Here is a 15,405-nt window from a genome sequence, read left to right as displayed (position 1 = left end):
CACTAAGTAACATCAAACATGGCCTGTCCGGTGTCATCCTTGGTAAGGTCAGTTTGTCTAAAACATCAACGAAAATTAAAAGATAATGAAAACTACATTAAATCTTCAGTTTAAAAAAAAATAATGCTAAACTGGCCACAAAGACTATGAGAAAAGAATGGGGTCTGATACCAAGCCTTTCCAACTTAAACCCAATAAAAACCAATGTCTCTGCTCATAAAAACAACAACAAATGACCCCAGTTTCTCTAAAGTGGAGTTTAACATAGCTGCAAACCTTTTACTTGTAAATATTATACAATCAAAAAATTCTCATTTATATTTTAAAAAAGAAAGCTAAGTCACCATTTTTGTTAACAACACACAACCCACAAACTATTAAGCTCAATTTAGAATGTATGCGGTGGGTTGCACTGAGTGGGAGGGGCATAAAAGAATACACAAAGCTCTCCGAGGTCCCACATCAGAAGAGATATTTTCGACATGATTCCGATCCACATCGACACTCCACTCGAAGTCTTTTCTTGGGGGAGGTTGGAAGTCTCGCTAGGCTGAAACTGGAGTCCATTTTGGTGCTTTCTGTGTCCACTGGGTCAACTGGAAAACAGACAGGTAATGCTACAGGTAAACGTTTTCATCCCTAATTAGGTCCCAGTCTAAAAATCCATTTCGTTACTTTTTATGACATCTCAGTTGCTTTAAAGTGAATCCATTATTCATTGAGTCACTCTGGTAGTGGGAGCCACTTTTCCAACAGCACTACTCAGCGTAACTTCAATGGATTTGAATCAGTTGAAGTCTTTTGCAAAAGCACAGTTCAATATTTTCCCCATGACTTTCCTAAACTGCACAAGTTCATGTCTGACCTACCATCTCAGTTGCAACATGCATGCATCCATAATTTTGTACAAATAGTTATTTAGTCCATGAGTTCATGAAAGCTAAATATTATGCGTTCCTCTTTCAAAAGCCACAATAATTACTAAAATATGTACAAGATCTTATGGAAAAATATTCAGCATGAATTATCAAGATAAAATCAGAAAACTTACTTTGTATTTTGTAGTCAAAGGTGAGCTCCTCTCCTGCCCGAATAGCTCGTGTGGAAAACAAGGCAATTCGTGGAAGTCGCTCATCTATGTTGTCAATAAACACATTGAACACCTGCAGGTTGGGATTACACTGCAAAACAACAAAAACATATCAGGGCCAGAACTTTGAAACACCACTTAATATAAAAAACTATTTTGTCTACTAGTTGTAGTCGTTGACTCCCCCATCCCGTCCTGCTTTTACAGGGACACATCATGCTGCTACTTCATGTGCTATGGAGAATAGAAAATCCCTTCACTGTCCCGCAATGGGGAAATTTTGTTGTCACAGCAGCAATTATATTTATAACAAAAGCAAAGGAGAACCAAAATAAAGAACAAGGAACTAAAAGGCTGTACACTAAACAAAAACCACTAAAACATAAAAGCATGAAATAAAAGATGCTGTTGAATTTACATTTTAAAAATACAATAATTATCCTATGGAATATAAGATTATATGGAGTAAGAACATTAATGGAGAAATGTGCTTATCAGTCATGATAAAATAGAATACCTGGTAATGTAACCAAAGATTGTGCCAACCAGCTCTCTGATGTTTTCACACAGATATTTAACCTCTCCCTGTTGCACTTTATCGTACCTCTACACCTCAAGTAAACAACCATTATTCCTGACCCTAAAAAATATCAAACACCAATAGCCTCAGTGACTTCAGAACCATTGCACTAAGACCAGTGGTCATGAAAAAAGCTCATAACATATCAAGGACTGCCTCTCTCCCCTTTTCTCCCCCTATCAAACTGCATTCAAAGCCAACAGATCCACCCATGATGCAGTATCCACAGCCCTTCATATCGCTCTGAGCCACCTGCAGACAAGAAAATAGGTCAAGGGTGAAAAAGGTCAGAAACCCCCTCGTGCACGCTTGGAGACAATCAGGGAAAATGGCCGCTAACACACACACACACTCTCTCTCTTCCCAGCAAGTGAATCTGCTGCAAATGAAAGTACAAGTAAATTTGGACATTTTTGATTTAAAAGCATCAACCCGGTACACTTTGTAGAAGAAAATAATCAAGCTGAATTTTTTGGTAAATATTTTAGTAAAATATAAATGTATAATAAATAATCTAAATATGCTCACAATCGTAACCATTAAAACCAGGGTAATCATGTAAGACCAACCTCTAGAGTGAATAAAAGGGGATGCAAACCTGGTCCTTGAAGGCCACTTTGGCTGCATGTTTTCTACGTGTCCCTGTTCAGACCATCGACATACATATATATGGACAATGGGTTTCCATAGACTCCAATAACACGTGTTTGAGTTAAAATGGGAGGTGGGCACCACGGCCATTTTGACCCTGTCACAGGTTCCGTCAAGCCCAGACAATTCCACAAAAGGGAAGAGAGGAGGAGCTGAGGGTGGGGCTGTAAGGCTGGGATTAAATGACGACACTGTAGCATTATGAATATGCCATTTCTGCCCTTAACAGCTGCCCTTTGACACAGTGCAGGGGTGGACCTTTAAAGCGCCCGAGCGCCAATGGCGCTAAATTTTCTCGTCGGGCGGTAAATACTTGTCGACTCACTGCCCGGGTGGCGCCCAAGCCTTATTTGTCATTTACACACCGGCTTTCACCGGCATCATGGCCGCGCCCTGCAGGAAGCCGCCGTTTTCATTTCGCGCGCGTGAACCTGCGCGCCTCTAGCCACCTACTGCACTTGTGCGACTCGTGCACGTACTGCACGATTCTAGTTATAGTCACGTGAACTATAAGTTCACTATTAAAGACGAAGTGGAACCACGCTAGAAACACACAAGCACGCAGGGAGATGCTGCCGCCACAGGGATGGGAATTCTTGGTGAAATCTCCGGCAAAACGCTTTAAAACTGGTGAGGAGAAGCGAGACAGTTCGAAACGGTATGAAGCAGAGAAGCGTGTGCGTAGGTGGAATGATTCTTGGTGGATTAAAGAAGACGGGAGGCGCAGAGAATGGCCGTGTTCGAGTTGAGCAGCGGCTCACCTGGAAAACAGACGAGAGCAGACGGAAGGGCTGAAAGCCGGGTCGGACCTGGCCCGCAGCGGGGCTCAGCAGCCTCCAGAAGCTGATGGCAGTGTGGGTTTAAGTCCCTGCGGGGTGGGAGTGGCTGAAAGCCGGCGTTTAAGTCAGACAGATTTCCCTACATGTGTAGCTCGGGGGTGACGATGGCTGAAGATATCGCGTTAGCGTTCACACTTGTTCAATTTTAATTCTGGTGCCTGTTAGCAGCTGAAACACATCCTCACGTGCTTGTGGATATCATATATTGTATATGAAGACATGACTGTAATAATAAGTAAAGGTTATCAGCTGTAGCTTCAGTGTGCTCATAGGAAACGTGACAAAAGAAAACAAATCACATTTCTCTTTATGGCCTATATTGTTGTCATCATCAACATAACATGATTTACAGAATACATGTGACCAACTAACGTTTCATGTTCTACCACCGGATGTTTGGATCAAAATGTGAACCAATCAGATCTTAGATCAGGTGAGAGCCAGGCGTTTCCCGTCATCCTCTAGGTTTTGCAGCTGAGGGAGAGCAACTGCAGCGCCTTGCTCCAAAATCTGCGGCCGCCTTGATCTCACGAGGTTATCGTTGCCTACGTATGCATGACGTCAGAGCACGTCGGCGTCAAGTCGGACACAAATCTAACCGGCATGCACTGCTCGCCGATCACCGCTGGTCTAATCTGCGCAGAACTGACTCGTCTCGAACACGGCCACTGGCTCGAGTACAGCAAAGCGGAGTTGGTGATGTACTGCGTTGTATGCCGGAAGTATGCGACGATAAAATCGAGTTGTTGAGGGAACAAACAAATTCAAACTTGAATACGTTATTATGTTTGTGAATGTGTACAAAATGATTATAATTAGGTGACTGATCTGTGAAATCACAATGTTATGATTTATGTGTTTAATGAATAACAGGACTTTGGGCTAACTGAGCTAGACATCCTGATCCACATAAGGTAAACACATGACACATTGTTCACTCATCCAATCAGAACTTCCTTTCTAATGCGTGGCAGAGTTCTATGGTGTTTAGTTAATCTGTCCACTCCGATTCGCTAAGAATCATAAACAACTAAGCTTAATAAAACAGAACAACGCCATTTTAATTTAGTTACAACGGAGTTCAACGCACACTCAGACGCTAGTTTCAACGTAGCTCAACTTGGTTCAACGCAGTTCCAACCAAGTACTCGACCAGCTCTCAAATCCATCTGATGTCCATCATCACTAAGTGAAGTACAGACTGGCCAGCTGTATTTTCTACTTTTAAGCTGAGAACTGTCAAGCTGGAAAATTCTGTCGTTTTATCAACAAGACGACGGTTCCTTCAGAATAAAAGCTGAACTCTCTGACCCAGAAAGGGGGGGGGGTCTCTACGTGACACTGAAAACCTGCCGTGGTACCGGGAGACGATCCTTAGACTGGTTTGTCGTGCTGCCGACGCTGTTTCACCAGTTCCAGCACCAAGGAGAGTCCAAGGACCTGGCATCTGAATCTAACACGGGAGTCTCCGCACGGTACGTAGATCGGAACAGATAGCGTCTCTCGTCTTCCTCCTGAAGTCCATCGTCGGTCAGTTAGACAAAACAACATCTTGCACTCAATTAAATTTTTTAAAAATCCTTCCATGTGAATTCATGGATTTTTTTTTCCCACATTCTGTCTCTCACAGTTGAAGTGTACCTACCGTAAATCCTCTAATACAGGCCCGGGCCTGTATTTGACTCAAGCTCCAGGCTTTTATTGGAAGGAGGGCCAGTATTAGAGGCAGGCCTCTATTTCTATTTGAGCAAAATGAACTAATGGTTCGCTGGACTTTTTGACAATTAAAAGTGCGCCCACATTTTCAAAGTTAAACACATTTCTTTTAACAATGGTAGTTTCTGCTTCAGCCCTCTCCCCCCTCCCCCTGCTTCAGCCCTCTCCCCCCTCCCCCTGCTTCAGCCCTCTCCCCCCTCCCCCTGCGCAGCGGCCGCAAACTCACTGATGCGCCTGCAGCCTCTCGGAGTTCCTGCTGCTCTAAACATTAAAATAATTATTTAATTTTCTGTTCCTCACTTCTGATTACCTTCAGTGGTGTCTGTTTGTTGCAACCAGCAGGTACAAAAACTAACTTGTTTTTATTTGACTATTTTTCTGTCCTGCCTGTTTATTATCTTCCTGCATCTCCTCTCAATCCTAAAGAGAAACTGCTACCTGGGTTCATATATATTCACCTCATGAGTTACCTTTGAACTGCAGTTCTAAAAGATCTACCGACCGCTAAAACAGCGGAGCGCTTGCTGTTTGGCGGCCGTATCAGTGATCAGTGCGTCGGAGGACAAGGTGATGCGCGCAGCGCCCCGCTCCACAGCATGCAGCGAAACGCATCAGGCACAAATAAAAGACAGAAAACATTAAAGGAAATGAACTGACATGAACGATCGCGTGTTAAATTAGTTTTTGAGTTGGCGACACCTGATTGTTACTGTGGCCGTGCTCAGGAGGCAGATCTACCGACCGCGAAAACAGCTGAGCGCTCCCTGCTGTGACGCGCCCCGCTCCACAGCAGCGATACACATCAGGCGCAAATAAAAGACAGAAAACATTAAAGGAAATGAACCGACATGAACGATCGCGTGTCAGTACCTACGGTCTGGCACTTGAGTTTTACCCCCAAAAAGAGAATGTGATCATACGATAATTCAATAGGGAGCGTGGTTTCACAGACGCGGAAGTGATAGCGTCGGTGAAACGCCGGCTGCTCTAGGAAACCCCCGAGCGTTCGAGCGTCAACGAAGTGACACGGAAATGCCGGGCTTTCCAGAAGTAAGTAAGATAACTTACTATGAGCTGATAGTTCGTTGGATTGATCGGTAGGTTGGAAACTCTGATCGTGAATCTGAAGAAACGATGACTGAGTGGTGAGCTGGAAAGGCGACTTCCGTTTATAGCCGCGGTTTGTGACGTAGGTGCGACGTGGAGGGAATCCCCGCGAGGGGCATGCTGGGAGTCCCTACTTCGAGGATTTTCACCTATCGCGGCCAGGTCTGGAACGCATCTACCGCGATAAACGAGGGATTGCTGTAGTTCATACACCCCCTACTGCTGCTCTCCAGAGTGTTCTGCAGCATAATCAGCACGTTCTCTTTGAACTTGATAGTGTAATGACCTGGCTGGGGTTGTAAGCCAGGTGCATTCTGGGTATTGTGTTATATGTGTTTCCTATCGTTCTGCTAGTTCCTATGTGCTGATTTGCGTGTTGTGTGAGTGTTATGTAAGCCACAGGGAAGGTGATGTGTGTTCTGTGGTGCGGGTTGAATTAGCATGGTTAACTGACACCGTGACTCTGTGTGGTAGGAGCGTGATAGAGGATCGTGTCTGTAGCGTTACAAAGCGTTGAAGAAAAAGCCTAATAAATGTCTGCGTGAACCCCTACTGCCACCTGCGGATTGATTTGTGGACTTTAACTTTGCCGCTGGGACGCTCGTACTTGCTTGTTACCACATTCCATCCAGCCACAATAAGAGACCGGCCATTATTTACCTCCACCGACTCCGACACCGGCCAGAATTGGAGACGCGGCGGCCTGTATTAGAGGATTTACGGTATGATGTAAATTACTGACCTCTGTCATCCTTTTAAGTGGGAGAACTTGCACAATCGTTGGCTGACTAAATACTTTTTTGCCCCACTGTATGTATATCAGTGACATAGAACAAAATTTGTTGGATGCTAATGTGCACTTTTACGCTGATGACACACTCATTTACTGTTTTTGAACGTCTCTTAATAAAGCTGTTCAATTCTTACAGAAAGTTCTTAATAAGGTCCAACAAACACTTCTGCAGTTAAAATTGGTCCTCAATGCCGACAAGACTAAGATAATCTTTTCAAACTCTAAAAAAAGACCTCTACGTATGCCCTCAGTGAGCACTCTTGAGGGAAATATCATAGAGGTGGTCCACACAAACAAACACCTTGGTGTCTGGATCAATGGCACCCTCTCCTTCAAGCCCCATATAGATAATCTTGTGAAGAAACTCAATCTCAGACAGGGATTCCTTTAAACAGTTTTTTTAAGTAAAAATAACGACTAGTCACTGCAACATTTCTGTCTCTTCTGGATTATGCTGACCTTTTGTATAGATTGATGTAGTTTATCATGCCTAGCTGTAGACCACTGACCCATCATTGTGAATTGTATTCTCGAGTGGGATGGCCTTCTTTGTCTACCGGGGGTTGGGACATTGGTGCACTTTCATATATCCCTCCCTCATTTGTCCTATCGGGTGACCCCTTCAGGAAAGGTGACCCTTGAGCAGGGTTGATGGTTTATCCCTTGAGGTCCACATGGCAGGGGTGAGGTGGTGCTCATTCCTCACCCCTGCTTGGTCAAGATTGACCGTTTTGTGCACAGAGGGGCGACAGACATTCAAATATGATCTTATAATATAGCTTGGATGGACTTGCGCTGGAATGGATGAGGTATTTTCCAGGATTCTATGTCTCAGAGACAATTACAATTTTTTCACCCTTTGGACAAACATTACATTTACTGGTTGCCATCAGTATGTAAAAAGCAATATGGCAAAAAAGTTCCAGACTAAAAATCTCAAGATAGTACCTTTAAGGGCCACGATTTACTTGCTGTTTGACCTTGGGTTAGCGCAAGCAGCAGGCTGCTTCTTTGTTCACATAATTACTGCTTCACAGCACTGCAATGCATTTAGTACTGAAGTGTTCCAATAGGGGGCGCACTAGAAAACTCGGACCGGAAAGAGAGCCGGGTTTGTGGGAACAACCAAAACAAACACGGTGTCAATAAAAGAAGTCACTTACTGGTTAATTTTGAGATCACAACAAAAAAGACAGCAGCAATATTGTAGAAGGTGTGAAAGACTTCTAAATCAGAGACTGAGTCACCGTGGTGATTGTCCCTTGCTCGTTTTGTCAATTCCACCTACTAGTTACTTGTATATTGCAGCGTTTGGAACCGTTAATCTCACAGGAAGCACATAAATGATGCTTTCAGTCAACGCAAGTAATGTGTGGCAGCCACTTTAAACAAGCATTCGCGTCATTACACAGCAAGTTTATCACGACCCCAAAGGTCATTTGGAAGGGCTAAGAACTGATGATACTCACACTGTGGTTGACAAAGTGAGAAATGTTTCCCAGGTTAGCTGCATCCACCGTGTACACATCATCCACATAGTCAAGGTCAAAAAGGTAGGTAGAGCCCTGGCAGTCATAAAAATGGCCTCGCTTCTCCGCTTCATCAGTTGTAATGATCTGAGGAAAGCAAGATTGTGTTATTTACCTTCATTTACTAAAAAATATCATTCACATGATTATGAAAAGTTCTTTCAAATCATCTAGATTTCAGTGTTGGACTAGGACAATGATGAACAAATTCGGGAAAAGTTGCGAAGGTGGAAGAAGGCATTTCGGGTGACATTACAAATATGAGGTGCAAATTAGAGGGTGTTGTTGAGAATGACCCAGAGGCTTTTGACTTGTGTGGTGTGGTGTGAATTGGGTTAAAACACTCAATATTGTGAAGGTGGAAGAAGGCATTTCAAGTAGGGCTGCTCGATTATGGCAAAAATGATAATCACAATTATTTTGACTGAAACTGAGATCTTGATAATTTAAGACGATCTTAAAATTAATGTAATTTTATTTATCCGTTTATTTTATTTATTCTGTCATAAAATTGCACAGGGCACAATCAGGACAAAAATAAATAAGAAAAAGAAACAAAATCACCACAAAAACAACTCCGTATTCCTATTGTGTAAAAAGGCCAATTGCTCATAGTTTATGAGGCTGAGATTTCATTTATTCAAGCATGCCCAATACAGATCCAAGCTTGCAGATACTGACAGACGGACATCGGCTGCCACCAAATCCTTCGTTACTGTAACGGCGCATTTTGTTCTCTTGTCGGACAAGAACAGGTGGAAGTTAGTGTGTCACCTTCTTCAAACTCAAGAGATGAGTGAGAGTCAAAGTAGCACAATGTTGACATTTGCCCATCTCACACAACAGGATGTAGGGGGACAAGAGGGAGGGGAGGGAGTATGGGAGGACAAATGAGTATGTGTCACTCTGCTCACTCTGCTCTATTTTGTTGTGTTCGCCTCACTGTACTGAAGCTCCAGGCTGAATATATGTTCAGTTGAATTATGCACTTTTGTTCTGAAAAAATGCAACATTTTACCTTCAAATATAGCAGTTTTTTTCTGTTTCCTATATTCCAGACTGAATAAGGTGAATTTATCTATTTAATCTGTATGGCAGCTTTTTTGTAATGTTATCATGTGCCAGACTCATTAAGTTTCCATTAAATAAATTTGATGGAAGTAAAAATCTTGTTTACTTGAATTAATTACCTCATTAAATCCAGGGCTTGCCTGTTTTCAGTGTTTCCCAACAATGGAGAGGACACTAGTGTAAGTAAAGCTTTCCCTGATTGAAGTTAAGTTGGTCAAAGTGCAAATATTTACACGTCACAAAGTCATAAAATAAGAATTTGTCTTTGAAAAATAGTTAAATGTTAAAAAAATGTATTTATTTACAGAGAGTGGTTTTAGAGGAACTGAATTAATTGATAGGTTATTTATTTACAAATGTAGATAAAGAAGAAGACAATCTTTTATGAAAAAAGCAATAAAAATGTCAATAATTGAAGAATCGTGGCACCAGTAATCGAATCAAACCAAAAATCATTATAATCGAAGAATCGAAGCTCCCATAATCAAAATCGAATCGAAAAGTACCCTGTTTGAAACACCCCTAGTAGTTAACACAGCTACTCCAACATGCAGCCACCCAGAGCAGCGCGAGAATTGGAATGATTGTAGAGAAGAGTTTATTATAGCCTCATAAAATCAACCATAATGATTAAAATAATAATTATATTTAAGAAAATAGAACTGTTGTATCAGAATAAAATTGGTATCAGCAGATATCTAAATTCAGGTATCGGAATTGGATAGAAGGTGAAAAAATATGGATCGTGCCCCTACCTATCTCTTGCATACAGTGAACAAAAATATAAACGCAACACTTTTGTTTTTGTTCCCAATTTTTCACGAGCTGAGCTCAAACATCTGAAAATTTGTCTTCATACACAAAATACCCACGACTCTCAAATACTGTTCTGAAATCTGTCTACATGTGTTAGTGAGCAGCTTTTCTTTACCAAGACATAACAACTGCACTAGATGGAATTTAGCATCTTATTTTATGAAGGTGTTTCCATACTTCATTGTTAACCCTGACCAGTTGTCAACAGGTAAACCTTTTTGTCTTTTTATAGAAACTCTAAGCGGCAATTATGCAAATATAATTAAAGGTGTGGAAAACTATTTTTAAAGATGATTTCTGAATATAATCTGTCATTCATTTCATGCAGGCTGAACATGAAAACGGTCTCCTACACTTATCTCCTGCATTAGCTTCTGATAGAAAATAGATGGTGAATCTCTGGGATTAGAAAATCCTTACAGATCTACGTCACACTGTCACTTAACATTCATGGACTCATCCATCTCGATTCATGACGGGGAAGGCTGTTAGTTTAGTGGCCAGGAAACCGCAGAGAACATCTCTGCTAGTAGAAGCTAACCGTTAGCATTAGCAACTCCACCACACAGCAGAACTCTTCCAGGCTTGTGTTATTTGTGGAGATAAAATATCAATGTGCAAGTCAGTGGTAGTCGTGTTGCTGTTAACCAGTAGGGATGTATATTGGTGAAAATATGGCGATACGATACGTATCACGATACAGGGGAGACAATACACTATATCATGATATATTGCTATACATTCAGTCAGACGTTAGTGATTTTTTAAGACTGAATTTATTTTAGGAAAATTCAATACAGGCCTAACTGATACTTAACATGTTTAACATGAAGTACCTGAACCATAATAGAGGGATTTACATTTTAATGATGCAAACAAAGCCCAATGCACACTGCTGCCAATTAGCAGTTGGCATATGAATTGCATCAAAAGAAAAGAAATTGCAGAAATGTTTGCATGTAAATTCTTCCAAAAATTTGACATACGGCTTTTGAATATCAATATATTATTGCAGAAAAAAATTCATGATATAACGCCACATCGATAGTTTCTTACATCCGTATTATCCAGTCCGATGTGAGGTGTCCAAATATCAGGAAATAAGACTCCAAATCGTGTTGTCTGAAACTTAGCTGGGATGTGGCTCACTTCAAAATCTTGAAAATGGTGCACTAGTGTGTTTTTTTCTTTCAAAGTACTATCTATAAGTTATTCATTCCTATTAAAGATCATTGCAAATGTATTGATTAAACAAGTGTTCAGCACTTTTAAACAAATTTTCTAACTTTTAAACTGTAATTTAAAAATTACAGACATCACTTTGATTTTACAAATTAATTTTTCTAAGCAGAATCTCTGAAAAGGAGCAATAGATAGATTTATGGGCTGTAATCATGCAATTTATTAAAACTTTATAGGGTATGTGTTTGTGATTTATATACGTTAATACAAATGTGAAATCAATTCATGTAAAATAGTCGTGGTAATTGTGAAACCACGATTATTTCTCGGACTATAACCGTACCACCAAAGTTTACAACTGTTGCAACCCTACTTACAAGGCATTTATTCCTACTATAGAGACTACTGCAAAATAATTGATTAAATGAGTGTTCAGCACTTTAACATTTTATTTTTGACAAGATTGGTTTAGATCTTACCTCTCCCACGTACTCCATGACAAATGTGTTCTTCTTGATGTGCTGCAGTGTGCGGACACCCCAACCACGGCCGTTGTCCGTCTTAAAGATGCATAAGTCAAACTGAATCCCCTTTTGCACCACTCTGTTGGGACAGTCTTGCCCACAGTTGCACTGGGTATTACATTCATATATGGGCTTTCCCGGCTGGATTCGGACCTGACCCTTGTCATTGTAGGCCATGCGATGCAAGGAGGCTCCAGGGCAGCAGCCATTCACCGGCTCTTCGAAACAATTCTTACATTCACAACCCACAGCCATCTCATCCAACACAATGCCTGGGCCAACTTTGTAGTTGTTAATGTAAGTAAAGGTTTTAGGAGGACCTTCTAAATCCACTTCATTTTTGACAAAAATACGGCCTGGGTGGTTGCGAATCTGATTCAAATGGGCTTCCCATCTCTGCAGTCTCTGGCGTAGTTTGGCTTTCTGAACCAGGAACAATGAAACCTCCTTATCCAACTTTTTGGGAAGGCCGCGTCTCTTTTGCCGTTTTAGCATCTGATCTAGGTCCAGGTGGAACACTTTCATCAGTTCCGGACATTTGAGGTTCCTCTTGGGTTCCCAGCTATTATCGGATTCAGGAAAGCCTTTCCACTTCACCAAATAGAGCTCCTCCTGAAAAGACAACACCTTTAGTTTGTAAAAACAATTAGATTTCAATTTACAGAATTCAGATTCTTGTGCAGCTCTGACATACAAGATAAGATGATAAAAGAAGTCAAGTGTTAAACTACACTGGTCAAATCATTGGCATGCATCAAGCAGAGAAAACATCAATGAAAATAGCAGAAAAAACTAAAATTGCATTAAGGACTGTTCAACACATTAAAAACTGAAAGTGGGGACTCATCGTCTTCAAGGAAGAAATGTGGCCAAAATAATACTGAATGAATGTGATTGGCAATCAGTTGCCTAGGTCAAATAATTTGAAAGAAATACAACAGTAGAACTCAGGGCTATGTTTAATAGTGAAAGTAAGAGCATTTTCACATGCACAATATGAAGGGAACTTAGGAGATTGGGACTAAATAGCTGTGTAGCTGTAAGAAAACCACTAATCAATGAAGCAAATTGGGGGAGAAAACTTTAGATTGATTTGGAGCATAAAGATTGGACTCTGGAGCAATGGAAGAAGGTCGTGTAGTCTGATGAGCCCAGATGTACCCTGTTCCAGAGGATCAAAAGAAGGGCATATGAAGCGATGCACCCATCATGCCTACTGTACAAGCCTGTGGGGGCAGTGCTATGATTTGGTGTTGCTGCAGTTGGTCAGGTCTAGGTGCAGCAACAGGATGTGCTCAAAGAAGCGGACTACCTAAATATTAGAGCTGTAGCGAAGCGTCGATGACATTTATGACTCAATTCTAAAAATGTGTCGACGTCAGATCCGGTAGTCGACGCACCGCGCCCACTTGTTGCATCCCCAGGAGTTTGTAAATGGAGGAGGAATCTGCCAGTTTTTCCTCTAGCTCGCCCTCGTCTCTGCCTTTAACATCTCCGCCAAATACCGAAGACCCGGAACAACGTCCGTCCGCTACTAGATTCCTTTCCTGTTTTGCCCGCCTTCGTCTCCCGGCAACGGACAACTTCCGGGGTCAGATGTGCTGCTCCGTCTCTAAAGCAGATGTAGAAAATCACCGGGAGCGTTTCTCCCTTCATTAAGGAGCTTCTTTCAGACATGAGGAGAGCTGTTTTGGTGGTAGCAGTCTCTCCTCCGTGCTGGTCTGTTTGCTGCTGGGTGTTTCTGGTTTATTTAAACTTGGTAACTTGAACTTAACGTTGGTAAAGCTACTGTTAGCATTTTCACCAACAGCTTCTTGCGTTTGGATAAGCTGTTACGTTTTGGTTTAGAGTTCATCTTTTTTGTGGTGCAGATCTCCCTTTTATTACATTTAGAGTGTTGTTCGTTTTAAGTTTAGTGTAAAATATCACCGTGAGTTTGGTTTAACCGCCCAGTTTAGAGTTTGGACCTTTGGAGATCCTTATTTTGGTCCAGAACCCAATAATCTTTGCCCAGTGGGACATCCCTACTTATTTGTACTTTGTTTTAATGCTCCACGGGCAGAATTTGTTTTATTATTCCCAAATTGTGGATGGAAAGATTTATGTTTTTTGTAGTTGTAAATAAACCTGATCATCATTTTAACTTTTAAATCCCGTTATTGTCCCTTCCTTTTGCACACGAGCCAAACTCTCCAGGAAGAGTCGTAACACCACTCGCCTCACGCTCATAAGTGACCAAAACAAAGCAGCATGGAGACACTCCATCTTCTACCACCTCTCAGGCAGCAGCCTGCACTCCCAAGTTCTACACGTCACCAGAACATAACCAACTGCAACACAATAAAAGAAGTGTTGTACAAAATGGAAGGCCTGTAGTTTTTATTCTCTTACAGTAACAATTTATTAATTTTTTTGAGGAATTTCTTTGAGATTTTCTGGTTTTTGTTAATTGTGCAATAGAAAAATAATCATTAGATTAATCGTCTAAATAGTCATTAGAATAGTCGACTATTCGATAAAATAATCGTCAGAATAATCGTTTTAAAAATAATCCTAACTAAATATACCTGAATATGAATGAGCAGGTTATTCCATCAATAGACTTTTTTCTAATTGGTACAGGCAAATTCATAGATGACAATGACAGGATTCATTAAGCTCAAATAGTGAAAGAGTGTTTTGGGGAGCATGATACATAATTTTCATACATGGACTGGCCACCAGAGTCCAGCCCTTAACCCCACTGAGAATATTTAGTACGTGCTGGAGAAGGCGTTGTGCAGTGGTCAGACTCTACCGTCATCAATGCAAAATCTTGGTGAAACTTTAAATCAAATCAAATTTATTCATGAAGCGCTTTTCACACAGATGCAGCTCAAAGCGCTTTACAATATTAAAAACAGACAGCAGTCGGTTTTCCACTTCTCCCAGATTCACATACGAGATCCCCTTTGTATCCCCCTCCTCCCACCCTCAATCCCATCCCAAGCATATGCTAACTCACGCACACACACGAAAGAGAGGACTGCTGGCCCTTAACACAACACTGGATGGAAATAAATATTGTGACATTGCAGAAGCTTATTGAAACAATGCCACAGCAAATGTGTGATGTAATCAAAGTTAAAGGTTAGGGATGTTTATAGTTAACCAGTTATTTGCCATTGATGTTGTAACCAGGTAAAATAGTTTTTTTTCTTTCAGTCATGGATATATTTTGTGCCACCAGAGGGTGCAAGAGTGCCACTGTCAAAACCACAGAGGAAGAGCTAGCTCATCACATGATAACAAAATGTACTTATAAATGAAGCGGTTAGGAAAATCCACTGCATTGGAGCATTTTAGACTTGATAGTTAACAAAATGAGTTTAACAAAGTGCTGAGCATGGATAAACGGAAATAAAGCTGTGCAATAAAATGAAACGAGACCAGCAACAGGTTAAGCTTGGTTTATGCTTGACGCGTTCACTTTCCGCGCGGTGATGCGGCTCGCGGATGGAACGCGCT

The 15,405-nt window shown here is 41.4% G+C and overlaps 1 protein-coding gene across 4 annotated transcripts in view; it reads right to left on the bottom strand.

Moving 5' to 3' along the window:
- Positions 1 to 275: 275 nt before the first annotated feature.
- LOC107390532 (histone-lysine N-methyltransferase SUV39H1) overlaps positions 276 to 15,405 on the bottom strand; it is a 58,841-nt gene continuing 43,711 nt past the window's right edge. For all 4 annotated transcript variants that reach the window (XM_054745633.2, XM_054745634.2, XM_015967315.3 and 1 more), the window contains 4 exons: positions 11,854 to 12,510; positions 8,246 to 8,392; positions 1,052 to 1,181; positions 276 to 596 (listed from right to left, as the gene is read on the bottom strand). In XM_054745633.2, the coding sequence (XP_054601608.1) occupies positions 463 to 596; positions 1,052 to 1,181; positions 8,246 to 8,392; positions 11,854 to 12,510 (1,068 nt within the window). In that variant the 3' untranslated portion in view covers positions 276 to 462. The remainder of the gene's footprint in view (positions 597 to 1,051; positions 1,182 to 8,245; positions 8,393 to 11,853; positions 12,511 to 15,405) is intronic.

This window comes from Nothobranchius furzeri, chromosome 15 (assembly GCF_043380555.1).
Source record: "Nothobranchius furzeri strain GRZ-AD chromosome 15, NfurGRZ-RIMD1, whole genome shotgun sequence".
Taxonomy (NCBI): Eukaryota; Metazoa; Chordata; class Actinopteri; order Cyprinodontiformes; family Nothobranchiidae; genus Nothobranchius; species Nothobranchius furzeri.
The sequence above is the reverse complement of the archived record's forward strand: the minus strand, read 5'-3'. Positions and strand labels throughout refer to the sequence as shown.